The following is a 13,655-nucleotide window of genomic DNA, read 5'->3' on the forward strand; positions in this document are numbered from 1 at the left end:
GCCATCGATGGCAAGACCTGGTCCCACTCGCTACAACACAGGCTTTCACTTTCGGTCGGCATGGGTTGGCAAGTCCCACACTTGCACCACCAGTTCGATTCTGCTCTCATCCTCCCTTCTGCCCCAGTCTGTTCAGCCACACTTTCTTGCCTTTCACGTTCCAAAAGTTCATCTTCAGTGTATTCCGGTTCAAACAGATACGGTTCAGGATCTGCACCAAAGTAAATAGCTTCTGAATCGTCTCCCACAAATGTCTCCATGGTTGCAAGGCACACTCCCTGTGCAAGCAGGTTGTCACGTTGGTTATGTTGACGGAAGTTAGCCTATTTTCAGGCGCTGCGTCATATCATTGCGCCTGCTGCACCCATGGTACGGCAGCAAAGTTCCTTGATTATTACGCGGGAATGAGAGTATAGTTCCTAGCCATATCGGCCTAGAAAATCACAGCTTTTCATTTTCTGTCGGTCTTAGTACACGATGTAACTATAGAAGAGTCAAGTTTTAAATAGGAAAAATATAGAAAATCTTTGGTCATTTTTGAGCCTGATGCTAATGGTCTAATCAGAATCAATGAACTATGCTAAGCTATGCTAAAAGTGGTACCGCCAGAACCGGAGATCGGCTGAATGGATTCGAAAACGGTAAAACTCAACTGATTAACTCTAGGGGAGCTGGAAAATGAGCATATTTTCAAAAAAAGTGGAGTGTTCCTTTAAATCGGCCTCCGATGGCTTAGACCTTTTGCCTTACCATAATTTAGCGTTGATTTAGAACCCGCTGTTCCTACAGACGTCACCTCATCCCTTCTTCTCGTATACTTTCGAGTGAGTTGTCTTCTCCGGGCACACACTCCGAGTCCCTCCCGACCAAGTTACCCACCGAGTGGTGACGTTGCGTGCAAATGTAAAAACCCGATCGCGCATTTGTTTGTTTTTTCTTGCGCGGATGCCCCGTGCCGCCCTGGGCCATCCAGGCCTAAATCCGTCACTGAATGGATTTTAGGAAAAAGTTAGGCTACCCAGCTTAGTACATTTGGCCACGTCCACAGTTTCTAGAGCATCCATATTTCAACCCAGTGCCATGACAACACCTGCCCTCGCTGCCAATTAAACAGACCGGCCCACCGGGAATTCTCCTGGTGCTCCCGTCTCGATTAGCCATTATCCAACTCTGAAACCATCACTTACCAAATTCAGTCAGGTAAATCGCCGAGGCCAGGCATGCTTTCAACTTCTGATGGTGGTCTGCACTGGTGATGCAAGGCCCTTCGCGTTAATATTTCCATGCACTCGCGCTCCCTTCTGCCACGCGCACCTGTTCGCAGTTCACTGAATATGAATACCCCCCACCCCAATTTCTCATCGAATCTACACGATTCACGTAGGTCACCTATTTTGGTTTCAAAACGGCGAATTTCGCCGAAAGGTGAGGGATTTTGATGCCTGATTTGTTTATTGTTTATCTTTTAACCTCATTTATTCAAAATATGTTTCATTTATATTGTTAACTACATTCTGAATAAACTACCAAAAAAAAAAAAAAAACTTTGTAATTTGATTCTTCAGTTGTCTGCTGGTAACGCGACGATAATTGCGTTTTGTCTAATTTTTGCAGTTGAAATCAGAAAACAGCAATATGACGATAGTGCATCTACGGAGCCTGCAGTCAAAGAGCGGGAAGATTCTCTGCGACGTTTAGAGAAAGACCGTGGGTCACGTGATTTTTAAACATACAGGTAATTAAAAAAGTTTGTTATAGAAAACTTATGTTCAGTCTTCATCTCATATGAGTGTAAACCATTCAGATGACGCTTCACAAAAACACATTTTATTTTCTAATGTGTAATCAAATGAACTATTGAATGCATCGTTTCATGTCTTTGTATTTACAATTCTGTGTACAAAATGACAGGAAGAGCAGTTTACATTCACATTGGACTTTCAAATATTAGTACCATGAAATGACAGTTCACATGAAAAAGTACTACATTTGAAGCTCCAGTCCAAAATAATTGAGATTAAGAATACTGTCCATATAATTTTCCAAACCACTTGTCCTAATACTAACTGTAGTAAAGTAGCTTACCAATACTAATGGATTACTATTAAGCCGTTTTACTGAACTTTTCTATATCTGAATGCCAGCAATCATAAATACTAACCCATAACAGAATGACTCAATTAATTTACAGTTTAAGGTCAAGGTAAATCCAGTGATCATAAAATCAAATAAAATTACAAAAAGGAAATCAATATGACAGGCTTATGTTAATTAGACCGGGGGAAAAACAGACAAATACAAGTTTATTTCTAAGAAATGCTGCATTCATAGGTAAAAATGATGATTACAGACTGGTTATATTTAACACATCTAACATCTTTAATAAAATGAAAATAGAATTTCTCTGTGCAAATTGTTTACATTTTAAAGAGCAAATTAAAATTATTAAAACATACAAATACTTGAATAAACACAATTTTTTAAAATACTCTCTAAAAATAGTTTGTTTCTGAGAAAAGTATACGGGTTGAGAAAGCTTCAGACCAAGGCTGAAACTCAAAGTTGAGCTTAAATTGTCGTCCTCACTGCAGGCCCTCACAATTTTGTGTTACAGCGGCCTGGACCAGCAAGGGTCTGTTGACCATTTCTGAGCTGATGGCACTGTGGCGGTGCAGTTCAATGCCCAGCCAGAGGGGGCGCTCTATACTAGCTGTTCCTCACGCTACCAGCCTCTTCAACCCTCCAACTGCCACTGCTGGGACCTGGAATCTTCACAGATTGCCATGGCAACATATCCTTTGATGCTGAGAGGGTCGGCAACAGCCAAACACTGGCCCACTGACACCTGGTACAGCCAGTTATTCTTCTGAAAAGACAAAACAACAACAAAAACTTATTTTAAACATTATAATAATTATTACTTCATGCACGGCATATATGAAACAAAGCATGACGGGGCAGCTAGATAGGTCTGAACAATAAAGGCATATACAAACTTGGTGTACAGAAATCAACTGAGTGTAATCAAAGAGTGTAATGGTATGATTTCTCACCCCCAGTGTCCACTGTTGAGATCCACCTGAGCCGTGACACTTCATGAGGCGTGGCGGGTCCGAGGAACGAATTTCAGACATGTCCAAACACAGCAGCCCAGCTAAAATTAACTCATGTTCCTCATCATAAGCCCATTCCTGCAAAACATCACACACACACAAAAAAAAAAAAAAAACACAGGTTAATATTACAAAACATCTACACAACAAAAACGACACCAATCATAAAACTTAAAATATGTTCTTCATATATGAAACAGCCCATTTCTTTTCAGAACTTGTTGGGCAGGTTTGGGGCAGACAGTAATCTAACTGTGGCAAAAAACGATAGTAAACAGTTTGTTACCCAAGAAAAAAAACTTTTAAACTACAGCAACCAAAAAAAAAAAAAAAATCTGCACCATTTACACTACCATTCAAAAGTGTAGGGTCAGTAAAAATAAATATTGGTGATAATTTAAAATAACTGATTTCTATTTGAATACAATTTAAAGATACACATTTAAAATATATTTTCTGTAATTTAATTCTGTGATGGCAAAGCTGAATTTTCAACATATTACTTGAGTCTTCAGTGTCACATGATCCTTCATAAATAATTTAAATATGATTTTGTGCTTAAACATTTATTGTCATCATTGTGGAAAACAGTTGTGTTGCTTAATTCTGTGGACAAGGGGGGAAAAAAGTATACTTTAAAGCTGCAGTCTGCAAGTTGCCTCTTTGTCACTATCTCTATTTGAAACCTGCAATTGCAGTTATTTGCGGAATTATCATTTACAATGCCCAGTGTAAATGAGTACACCCCCTTTGAAAAGCAACACAAAAATTTCCAAAAATGTTGACAAGACTAAGTTTAATATAACATCTGTTTATCTTATAACATGAAAGGTTAATAATATAACTTAGATTACACATTTTTCAGTTTTACTCAAATTAGGGTGATGCAAAATTGAGTACACCCCACAACAAAAACTACTACATCAGTACTTTGTATGGCCTCCATGATTTTTAATGACAGCACCAAGTCTTCTAGGCATGGAATGAACAAGTTGGCGACATTTTTGTCAATCTTTTTCCATTCTTCAAGAATGACCTCTTTTAGAGACTGGATGCTGAAACACTTTCACCCTGTTCTTCAGAAATCCAACAGTGCCTTAGATATGTGTTAGGATCATTGTCATGTTTGGAAAGTGCACAACGACCAAGGGCACAGAGTGATGGTAGCATCTTCTCTTTCAGTATAGAGCAGTACATCTGTGAATTCATGATGCCATCAATGAAATGCAGCTCCCTGACACCAGCAGCACTCATGCAGTCACCCCAGTTTGGCTTTCTACTTCTTTAGATAACTGCAGTGAACTTGCATGCCAATTTTCTTCAACCCTTCTCATCAGAAGATGCTCCTGTCGAAGTGTTAACTTCCGTGGATGACCTGGACGTCTCTGTGAGATGGTTGCAGTTCCATCTTTTTTACATTTTTGTACCACTTTTGCTACAGTATTCTGACTGATAAGTAAAACTTTGCTGATCTTCTTGTAGCCTTCACCTTTCTGTGTAAAGAAATTATTTTTCTTTCAAGAAGTCATTTCTCTTCCATGTGGTGCCATTGCTGACAGCATGAAATGGGAAGGTGTTTTAACACCTTTTTATAGTCAACTGTCTGCTGGACACCTGTGTAATGAATAATTAGACTCACCTGTGGTTGAATTGTTGTTAAATTAGACATTTGTAGTCTAAAATTTAGTTTAGTTTTGCTCCAGAGACTTTCAGTGGGGTGTACTCATTTTTGCATCACCCTAATTTGAGTAAAACTGAAAAAACTTCTCTAAGTTATATTAACTTTCATGTTATAAGTTAAACAGATGTTATCTTAAACTTAGTCTTGTCAACATTTTGGAAATTGTTTTTGTGTTCATTGTAGTGCTGTCAAAATTAGCGCGTTAACGCATGCGATTAATTTGACTGCGGTTGCAGTTTTTTTTTTATTTCCGGTTGTGGCCCATGTGTGTTCAACGTGCAAAGAAATATGGATAAGACCAAGGAAGGACTTTTAGACGGAAAGTTTCAGTATAAAACTCTGCCGGATGGTTCTGTGGATAAAACAAAAGTAATCTGTGCATTTTGCAAAGCCGAATTTAATTACCACAGAAGTAATTCATCTTTGGCATATCACTTAAAAGCAAAACACCCCACCGAAACCATCTCTACGGGGCCTCGCCAATGTAAATTGCAGGAGTGCGTTCGTGGTAAAATGACAAGATCTGTAAGTGATAAGGTAATGAATGCTTTGGTTATTTGGATAGCTAAAAACTGCCGACCCATTAACATAGTAGATGACGATGGACTGCGGGACATCATTAGAACTGCATCCGGAGACGCCTCATACAATATGCCCTCAAGAGGAACCATCATGTCAAAAATACACACTTTGTATGACGATGAGAAGGCACGGAGGATGAACACGTTACAGCAAGCGACACACATCGCACTGACAGGGGACCACTGGACTTCTGTGAGCAATGACAACTACTTAGGCATCACAGTGCACTTCGTTGATAAAGAATGGAAATTGCATTCATTCGCACTAACCGTGTCTAAAACTGAGGAACGACAGTACGCTGAGGCATGTGCGGATCATTTTCTCGATGTGGCAAGAGAATGGAAAATCGAGGACAAGTTAAGCACACTTGGCACTGACAGTGCTCGTAATATGGTTGCTGCCGCGAGACTACTTCCATTTGAACACCTGCCCTGCACGGCCCACATTTTGCAACGAACTGTCACAGTTTCCATTCACGGCAGTGGATTTGAAAGTGTCCTAGCTAAATGTCGCAAGATTGTTGGGCACTTTAAGCATAGTCCATCCAACGCTCACGAACTAATGGAACAGCAAGTTGCATGTGGACAGAAACAAGAATCTCTCGTTCAGGACGTTACGACTAGATGGAATTCTACCCTAGAGATGGTCAAGCGAATTCAGCGAAACAAATCTCCACTGACCACTACCCTGGCTCAGCAAAAGAGCAATGTTGCCATGTTGACTACACAGGAGCTCGCCAAACTGCAAAAGCTGGAGGAACTACTTGAACCTTGCAGGTAACGTTAGATTAATATTATTTTCTCCGTCTCTTGTCTGTTTTCACTATCCCCCAATCTGTGTGTGCGTGTGTGCCCGCTGCCAAGGCATGCTGCGTAAAACAAAAATAAAAATAAGTTAAGATTAGTGTAAAACATTATTAAAAAGGTGAAAAAGAAATAAATATGGTGTTGAACAATGTAATGTAAATAAAATACAATTGTGTGTGTGTGTGTTTGTGTGAGAGAGAGAGAGAGGCTTAACCCATATTTATTTGATCATTCATCATATTTCATTCCAATATTCCATTAAAAAAAAAAAAATCTACAAAACTGTAAATAATTTAAAAATAAAATAAAAATGTAATCAATACAGAATACAGCCCTTTCATTACATCTTTAAAACCAACATTTCATCCACCCCGACCTCACACAAAAAACTCCCCACTGACCACATTGCAGAAAAATCTATAATATTATTAACTAATTTGAAATAAGCAAACTCAATTTTAATTCGAGCAGCCACCATCCCGTTCAGAACTCTCTCTGCATCAATTGAACCAGTTCCCAAGATTTTATTTTTCCGTGTCCTCCAAATTGCCATCTTGGCTGTTTCCAAAAAGTAATTTAACAAAACCACTTTTCTTCGATCACTGACTTTATACTTTGGACCACTAATAAAAACTTTATAGGAAAATTCCTCACCCATACACCCATAAAGTAAATTCATTATCCGGACTTTCCTGTGCAGCAGAGACCCGAATTGCTGGAAAACTATAGCTCCATCCCTGCGAAAGCATTCCCAGTGCTTCTCTCCAGGCTCCAGGCAGTGCTGAGCGTACTTCCTCCAACATCTGATCCAAGAGACGTAAAGAACGTATTCCTGTCTTGTGCTGAATTGAATCTACCGTCCTCCACCCACTGTCATCCCTTAGATGTTCAATCTTTGTACATCCTGCTTTAACCAAACAGTTCCTCACACTGCTTAAAGACAAAATGTTCGTTTGTATCAAAGAATTATGAAACAGTGGTTCTCCCATAATCCAGTCCTGTGGTCGCAAAATCTCTCTACTCACAGAAAAAGTCATACTCAACACTTTAAGCATGGATTGGTAGAAAGAAGTCAAATGATTCAAATCCAGCTCATTAACTTTCAGTAAAAATAGCTGCTTGTCATATCCCAGATTCGATGTTCTTCTCAACAGAGCGCATGCCACATTTATCCACCCCACGTCCTCCTCATACAACAGTCTCTTCACTGCCCGTAATCGAAAGGTGTGGATCCTGCTCCTTATGTCAATCAGACTTTGTCCCCCCTCATGAGTTGGAAGATACAGAGCTGGCGCAGGAATCCAATGCTGTCCTGACCAAAAGAACTCCACCAATTTTCTCTGGATTTCTCTGAACAATATCATCTGGTGGCTCTAAAACGTTGAATCTGTGCCATAACATGGAGGCGGCCAGGTTATTCGTAACCAAAACTCTACCCCTGTAGGATAGCTCTGGCAATAGCCATTTCCATTTAGACAACTTAGCAGACACCTTCTCCAGCAAACCCTCCCAGTTCTTCTTTCTATAGTTTTCTACTCCTAAAAACACTCCAAGAATTTTTATACCTTCCCTGCCCCAATGCAATCCCCCAGGAAGTAACGGTAACCCACCATTTTCCCACTGGCCCACAATAAAACCATAACTTTTTTCCCAATTAACTTTGGCCGAAGATGCTTTTTTCATAAATATCCAAACTCCCACGTAATGTTTGCATATCCCCTTGCCCAGTAACAAAAATAGTTACAACATATCTCAGCTCCCTTGGATCACCTGGAACCATGAAACCCTTTAATCCAGTTCTTAATTTGCATAACAGGGGCTCAATTGCTAGGCTGTAAAGTTGCCCTGAGAGAGGGCACCCCTGTCGAATACCTCTTTTCACCGGCAAAGGATAAGTCAAACCATTCCCCATTTTAAGCATAATTGAAGCCCCTTTGTACAACAATTGGATCCATGAAATAAATCAATTCCCAAACCCAAATGATTCCAAGACTCTAAAAATATACTCATGGCCCACCCGGTCAAAAGCTTTCTCCTGATCAATAGACAAAAATCCAACGTCACAATTTTCATTACAAGACACATCAATAACATCTCTTATTAAAAACAGATTGTCCATAATTGAGCGACCCGGAATACAATATGTTTGCTCTCCTTTGACCACAATATGTAAATATTTTTTTAACCTATTGGCTAAAACTTTATCCAATATTTTATAGTCCGAGCACATCAAAGAAATAGGGCGCCATTTTTTTAAAAAACCTAAGTCTCCATTTTTGGGTAAAAGGGAGATCACCGCCCTTTGACAGCTAGTTGGCAACATTCCCTTTTCAAAACATTCGCAACACACTTCATAAAAATCTTCACCTAAAACAGCCCAAAAAGTCTTATAAAATTCAGCAGGTAAACCATCTATTCCTGGCGCACGCCCTGTGGAGAGTTGCTGAACTGCTTCTGAAAGTTCATTAAAGTTGATCATGGTGTCAAGCATTTTCTTATCCCCAGGTTGCAACTTTGGAAGTCCTTGTAATAATTTTGTCATATTCTCAGAGTCACAGTCAGTATTACCATACAAATCAGCATAAAAGTCCATTGCTATTTTCCTCATTTCTGTTGGGTTCGAAGTTAATGTTCCATTTTCCTTACGCAGATGAAGAATACGCTTTTGTTGTGCAGCTTTCCGCTCCAGGTTAAAAAAGTAAGAAGTGGGAGAGTCCATGTCTTTAATAGAAGAAATTCTTGCTCTAATCAAAGCGCCCTTTGCTCTTTCCTCTAAAATAGATCTTAATTCAAATTTTTCTTATTCCTTAAATCATTGGATACACCCAAAACATTTACATCCATCACATTTTCCATACCAATAATTTCTTTCTCCAACTGCTCAATTTTCTTTTTAACACACACAGTAGTATTGTAGGAAAAATTTTGACAAAAGACCTTTATCTGTGTTTTCCCCACCTCCCACCATTGTGTCATTTTTTCAAAATTACCTTTATTCAACTTCCACAATTTCCAAAAATCACCAAATTTTTCACAAAAAGACCTATCCTGCAGCAATTTTATATTAAAATGCCAATAAAACCTGGGGCGGTCTAAAGCAGTAATGTTAAAATCAATGGTTGCAGTATGATGATCCGAAAAACCATTAGGGAAAATATTAGCATTAGAAACTCTATTCATACTTGTTTTACTTATATATATTCTATCTAATCTTGCTCCAGTTACATTAGAGTCTAGTATTTTAACCCATGTATACTGTCTAATTCTCTTATTCATATTCCTCCACACATCCATTAACTTGAACTCTTTAATAATATTCTGAAGAGCATTACTAGACAGTAGATGTGGCTCTTCTCTGTTCCTGTCTAAAAGAAAATTTGTGGTGCAATTCCAATCCCCACCCATAATTATGCAAGAATTATTATCACATTTTCTTAATGCACTCTGCAACTTCCTAAACAATTCCACACGATCTGATCCATTGTTCGGAGCATAAACATTTATGAAACAACATTTTAAATAAACCCTTTTCTATTTCTTCAGTTAACAAAATTTTAAAGTTCAAATTCTTTGAAAAAAGAATGGCTACTCCAGCACTCAAATTTGACCCGTGACTGAAGACGCTCTCCCCCTCCCACCATCTACACCACTCTACTTCATTTTTACAATCTGTATGTGTTTCTTGCAAAAAAGAAACATTTACATTCTTAATATTTATTAATTCAGCTACCAAAGCTCTCTTGCTCTTGTCTCTCCCTCCGTTAATATTTAAAGTGACTACCCTTATCATCTCCATAGAAAATATAAAGAGATAGAAAAGAGAAACAGAAAGAAATAAAGAGTGTAGTAAAGTCATCCAGTGTGATGTATAAACCATTGATTCAATTATTTAAATTTACGTTTTATAGGTGTTTTATCCCTTCGCAATTTTGCAAGAAACTTTTTTAAACGAAATCTCTTTCTCTGACTGAGTTAGTCTTCTCCAACCTTCCTCTGCCAATGACGAACAGAAGTCTCAAACCTCTTCAGATCAGAAAAGTAATTCCGCACATCAACAGATTTTCCAAAGGTTTCATCCAAGAATTTATTTATTTCATCTAGTGAGTAAACCTGCTCACAACTTTTTTGCGAAACATCTGACATGTCTGAAAAATCAGACAACCCACCACCATTATCATCATCATCGTCATCATCATCATCCACTTCCTCATCAACCATTACTGATTGCACCTTCTTAATCAAAGACACTATCCTTCCTCTTTCCAAAACTTCACCTTTCAAACCGATTGGGTCATCATCCGTCTGGCCTGTATTCACTGAGTCTGAACTCTCCACAGTATCACTCTGCTCAGACCCCTGTACCACACTACTTCTCTCAACAGTCGCATCAGTTACAACATTAACTTTCTTCATTTTTCCCCGTTTTGTCTTACTACCAGAAGCTTCCTCTGTATCTTTTCCATTATTAGGGAACGAATCTTTTATTATCATTCCTTCCTTCAAATTTGAATCCACATTCTGATCATCATTATTCACTGCTACTACTTCAGTTGGTACATTACTCTTTTGCACTTCATTTTCCTTCGTTTTGTCTAAAGTATTACTAGGGCCTGCTTCGTTCTCAGATTCAACTCTATGAGGACAAGACAGCCGTACATGTCCAATACTCCCGCAATCATAACACCTCATCTCTCCCGTGCCTGCGTACATCATGTACGACTTGCCCTCAAAAACACAACGAAAGGAAATATTCAGCGTTGGTTCATTTAAAAACATGTAAACCTGTCGCCTAAACGACAACACATGTTTTAAAGCGGCATTTTTACAACCAAGTGAAATCGTTCTAATTCCACTGGCAAGTTTTCCAAATCGAGAAAGCTCTCGCTCAATGTCGGCGTCCGGAATAAAAGTCGGAATGTTAGAAACAGTCACCTTCGTCGTGACTGAAACTAAAGGTTGAACAGGAACAAATGAGCCACTTACCGAAATCCCACTCTCGATCAAACCATGGACCAGATTTTCTTCTTTCAAAAATATCACTACTGCCTTGTTCATCCTAGACGCCGAGACGATATTCTCATGGCCCACACGTTCTGCCACGTCCAGTAACACATCTTCTACAGGCACACCTGCCTGAGTCACACACCTAATCCCATGCCGGAGCGACAGGCCTGACGCCTGCACACTCATGTGAGTGTGAGACGCCATCCCTACCTCTGACACGCCACAACTCTCATGGAAAACAAACTCAGTTTTTTTTTTTTTTTTTTTTTTCTCCGTTTAAATAATTGAATAAATTAAAACAAAAAGCAAGAAACGGTGAAAGTTTAAGAAAAATTCCTCTCACCTAGATCACCCTCCCATGCATTCCCTTCCCAATTCCCAGCATGCACCAGAGAGAGAGAGAGAGAGAGAGTGTAAGTGTACATGTTACATACTGGCACAAAATTATTTTGTTTGCATTTAATAGCAACATCTTGTGCTTTCCATTGCAGATATGTAACTGAACTGCTGGGAGGAGAGCATTACATCTCCTGCTCAGTGGTATTGCCAGCCTTGTGCCACTTGTTCAAAATTATGGAGTCCACAGAGGATGATCCAGCCTATGTAGTTAAATTCAAAAATGATTTTGCTTCAGACCTATCTAAAAGGAAGGACAGCACTAATCTCACATGGCTGAAGATCGCTACTGCAATTGACCCAAGGTTTAAAGACCTAAAGTGTCTTCCCAAAGATGGAAGGAATGAGGTGTGGGCTTCACTAAGCAAGCTGTTAATGGCACAGAGTCCTGGAAAACAAGAGTCTAAAGAGACAACAGACCAACAGCCACCAAAGAAGAGAAGGATCACCGTCTTGCTGGTTTCTTCTGATTCAGAGTCAGATGAAGAGGAAGAGTCCATAGAACAGTGTCTTAACCGCTACAAAGCAGAGCCCAAATTGCACATGGAGGGTTGTCCACTACAGTGGTGGAAAAAGAGAGAAGCAACACATGCAAGGCTGGCACCAATAGCATGCAAGTATCTGTCAACCCCTGCTACAACGGTGCCTTGTGAGAGACTGTTCTCACTCTCAGGTCACATCATTCAAAAGAAAAGGGCCACATTGTCCCCTGATAATGTCAACAGACTGGTCTGTCTCAGCAACTGGCTGAATGTAAAGGAGGACTAAGCAAAATAGTTTCTACTTTATAATTAATGTTCTCAACTCTCAGCAATACAACGTTACAATGAGTACAATTGTTTGTATTCATTCCTTTATTATTATTATTTTTCAATTTCCATATTTGCAATGATTATACTTTGGAATTTTTTTGCATTCCACTTAGAATTCAACATGGAAATCATTTTTGTGTTTTTATTGGCATTGATTGTTTTGAAATTCAAATGGCACTTACATGCCTGTGTTTTTATTTCTGTAATAAATATGGCTTTCAAGCCAACAGTTAATTTGGAGGATATTGATGGTTTATTGCAGGTATGTTGTTTACATGAGAAAATCTGTGTTACAAGTTAAACAAAAATTCCAATAAACAATCATATTTTGAATTTAAATAGTTTCTTTGTCTTGAGTTTACATTAATTATTTACATTTTACATTTACATATCCAAAAAGTTTCAGTCTTTTAATTGCGATTAATCGCGATTAATTTAAAAAAATTGTGCGATTAATTTAGTTAATTTTTTTAATCGATTGACAGCACTAGTTCATTGAGATATTGTTTAAAATGTTAGGGTGAGTACTCATTCACGCTGAGCACTGTATCATTCGTCATCGCCGATGTAATTTTTTGAGGAGAATGTGTGGCTGACCAAAATAAGAATTTTCACCAGAAAATGTCATCTGAACAAGCAAGTAACTATCTGCCACTTTTGTTCTGACCAACTGAGGGGAAAAAAAGCATTACAATAAATCGCGCTAGCATTGTGATTAGTTCTAATGATCGCTTAGCTAATGTCACATCAAACTGTGCAAATTATTATCGTTATACTTTGTTCTCAAATTGTTAACAACATCAGCATTGCGTGACTATTAGTGTGTATTAGCATTATCTGTAGATTTCAATTTCTGTACAGTCTAATCTAATCTATAAAGTTAATCTGTCATACCATACAATCCGCAATCAAAATTATAAGTTTAATTATTCCAGCTGCTGTGAGAAAAGGCAATAAATGATCCGCCACATGCAGCATCCTCACATGCCATATAGCCTACTCACAGGGACTCGTTCTTTGTGTAAACAGACGTGACGTAACAACGCGAAGACAAACAGCAACATGCTTAGAAAACATTATTACAAGCTTACCTTTGTGAATCAGGCTAAGGTAAGGAGATAGTTTTAAACACTGGCTGGTTATGTACTTGAATAATTTTTCAACAAAAAAAAAAGTGGACTGCAGCTAAAAAAAAAATAAAAAATCTACATTTTTGAACAGCAGTGTAAGTATGAGTCAAAAATGAATACTGATATAGGAC

At 38.6% G+C, this 13,655-nt stretch overlaps 2 protein-coding genes across 4 annotated transcripts in view; one reads left to right on the forward strand and one right to left on the reverse strand.

The window, feature by feature from the left end:
- Positions 1–1,812: 1,812 nt before the first annotated feature.
- galnt11 (UDP-N-acetyl-alpha-D-galactosamine:polypeptide N-acetylgalactosaminyltransferase 11 (GalNAc-T11)) overlaps positions 1,813–13,655 on the reverse strand; it is a 32,258-nt gene continuing 20,415 nt past the window's right edge. For all 3 annotated transcript variants that reach the window (XM_067377380.1, XM_067377382.1, XM_067377381.1), the window contains 2 exons: positions 3,054–3,191; positions 1,813–2,866 (listed from right to left, as the gene is read on the reverse strand). In XM_067377380.1, the coding sequence (XP_067233481.1) occupies positions 2,735–2,866; positions 3,054–3,191 (270 nt within the window). In that variant the 3' untranslated portion in view covers positions 1,813–2,734. The remainder of the gene's footprint in view (positions 2,867–3,053; positions 3,192–13,655) is intronic.
- Positions 5,073–13,642, forward strand: LOC137014114 (E3 SUMO-protein ligase ZBED1-like). The gene is made up of 2 exons (XM_067378261.1): positions 5,073–6,152; positions 11,678–13,642. Exons 1-2 carry the CDS (start codon positions 5,083–5,085, stop codon positions 12,348–12,350), a joined length of 1,743 nt encoding a protein of 580 aa, XP_067234362.1. The 5' UTR covers positions 5,073–5,082; the 3' UTR covers positions 12,351–13,642.

This window comes from Chanodichthys erythropterus, chromosome 23 (genome assembly GCF_024489055.1).
Source record: "Chanodichthys erythropterus isolate Z2021 chromosome 23, ASM2448905v1, whole genome shotgun sequence".
NCBI lineage: Eukaryota > Metazoa > Chordata > Actinopteri > Cypriniformes > Xenocyprididae > Chanodichthys > Chanodichthys erythropterus.

Excerpts from the sequence above, each read along its gene's own strand:
- LOC137014114 (XM_067378261.1), top strand. The coding sequence starts at position 5,083 with ATGGATAAGACCAAGGAAGGACTTTTAGACGGAAAGTTTCAGTATAAA. Across the intron at positions 6,153-11,677 it reads GAACTACTTGAACCTTGCAG|ATATGTAACTGAACTGCTGG; the intron begins GTAACGTTAGAT and ends TTTCCATTGCAG.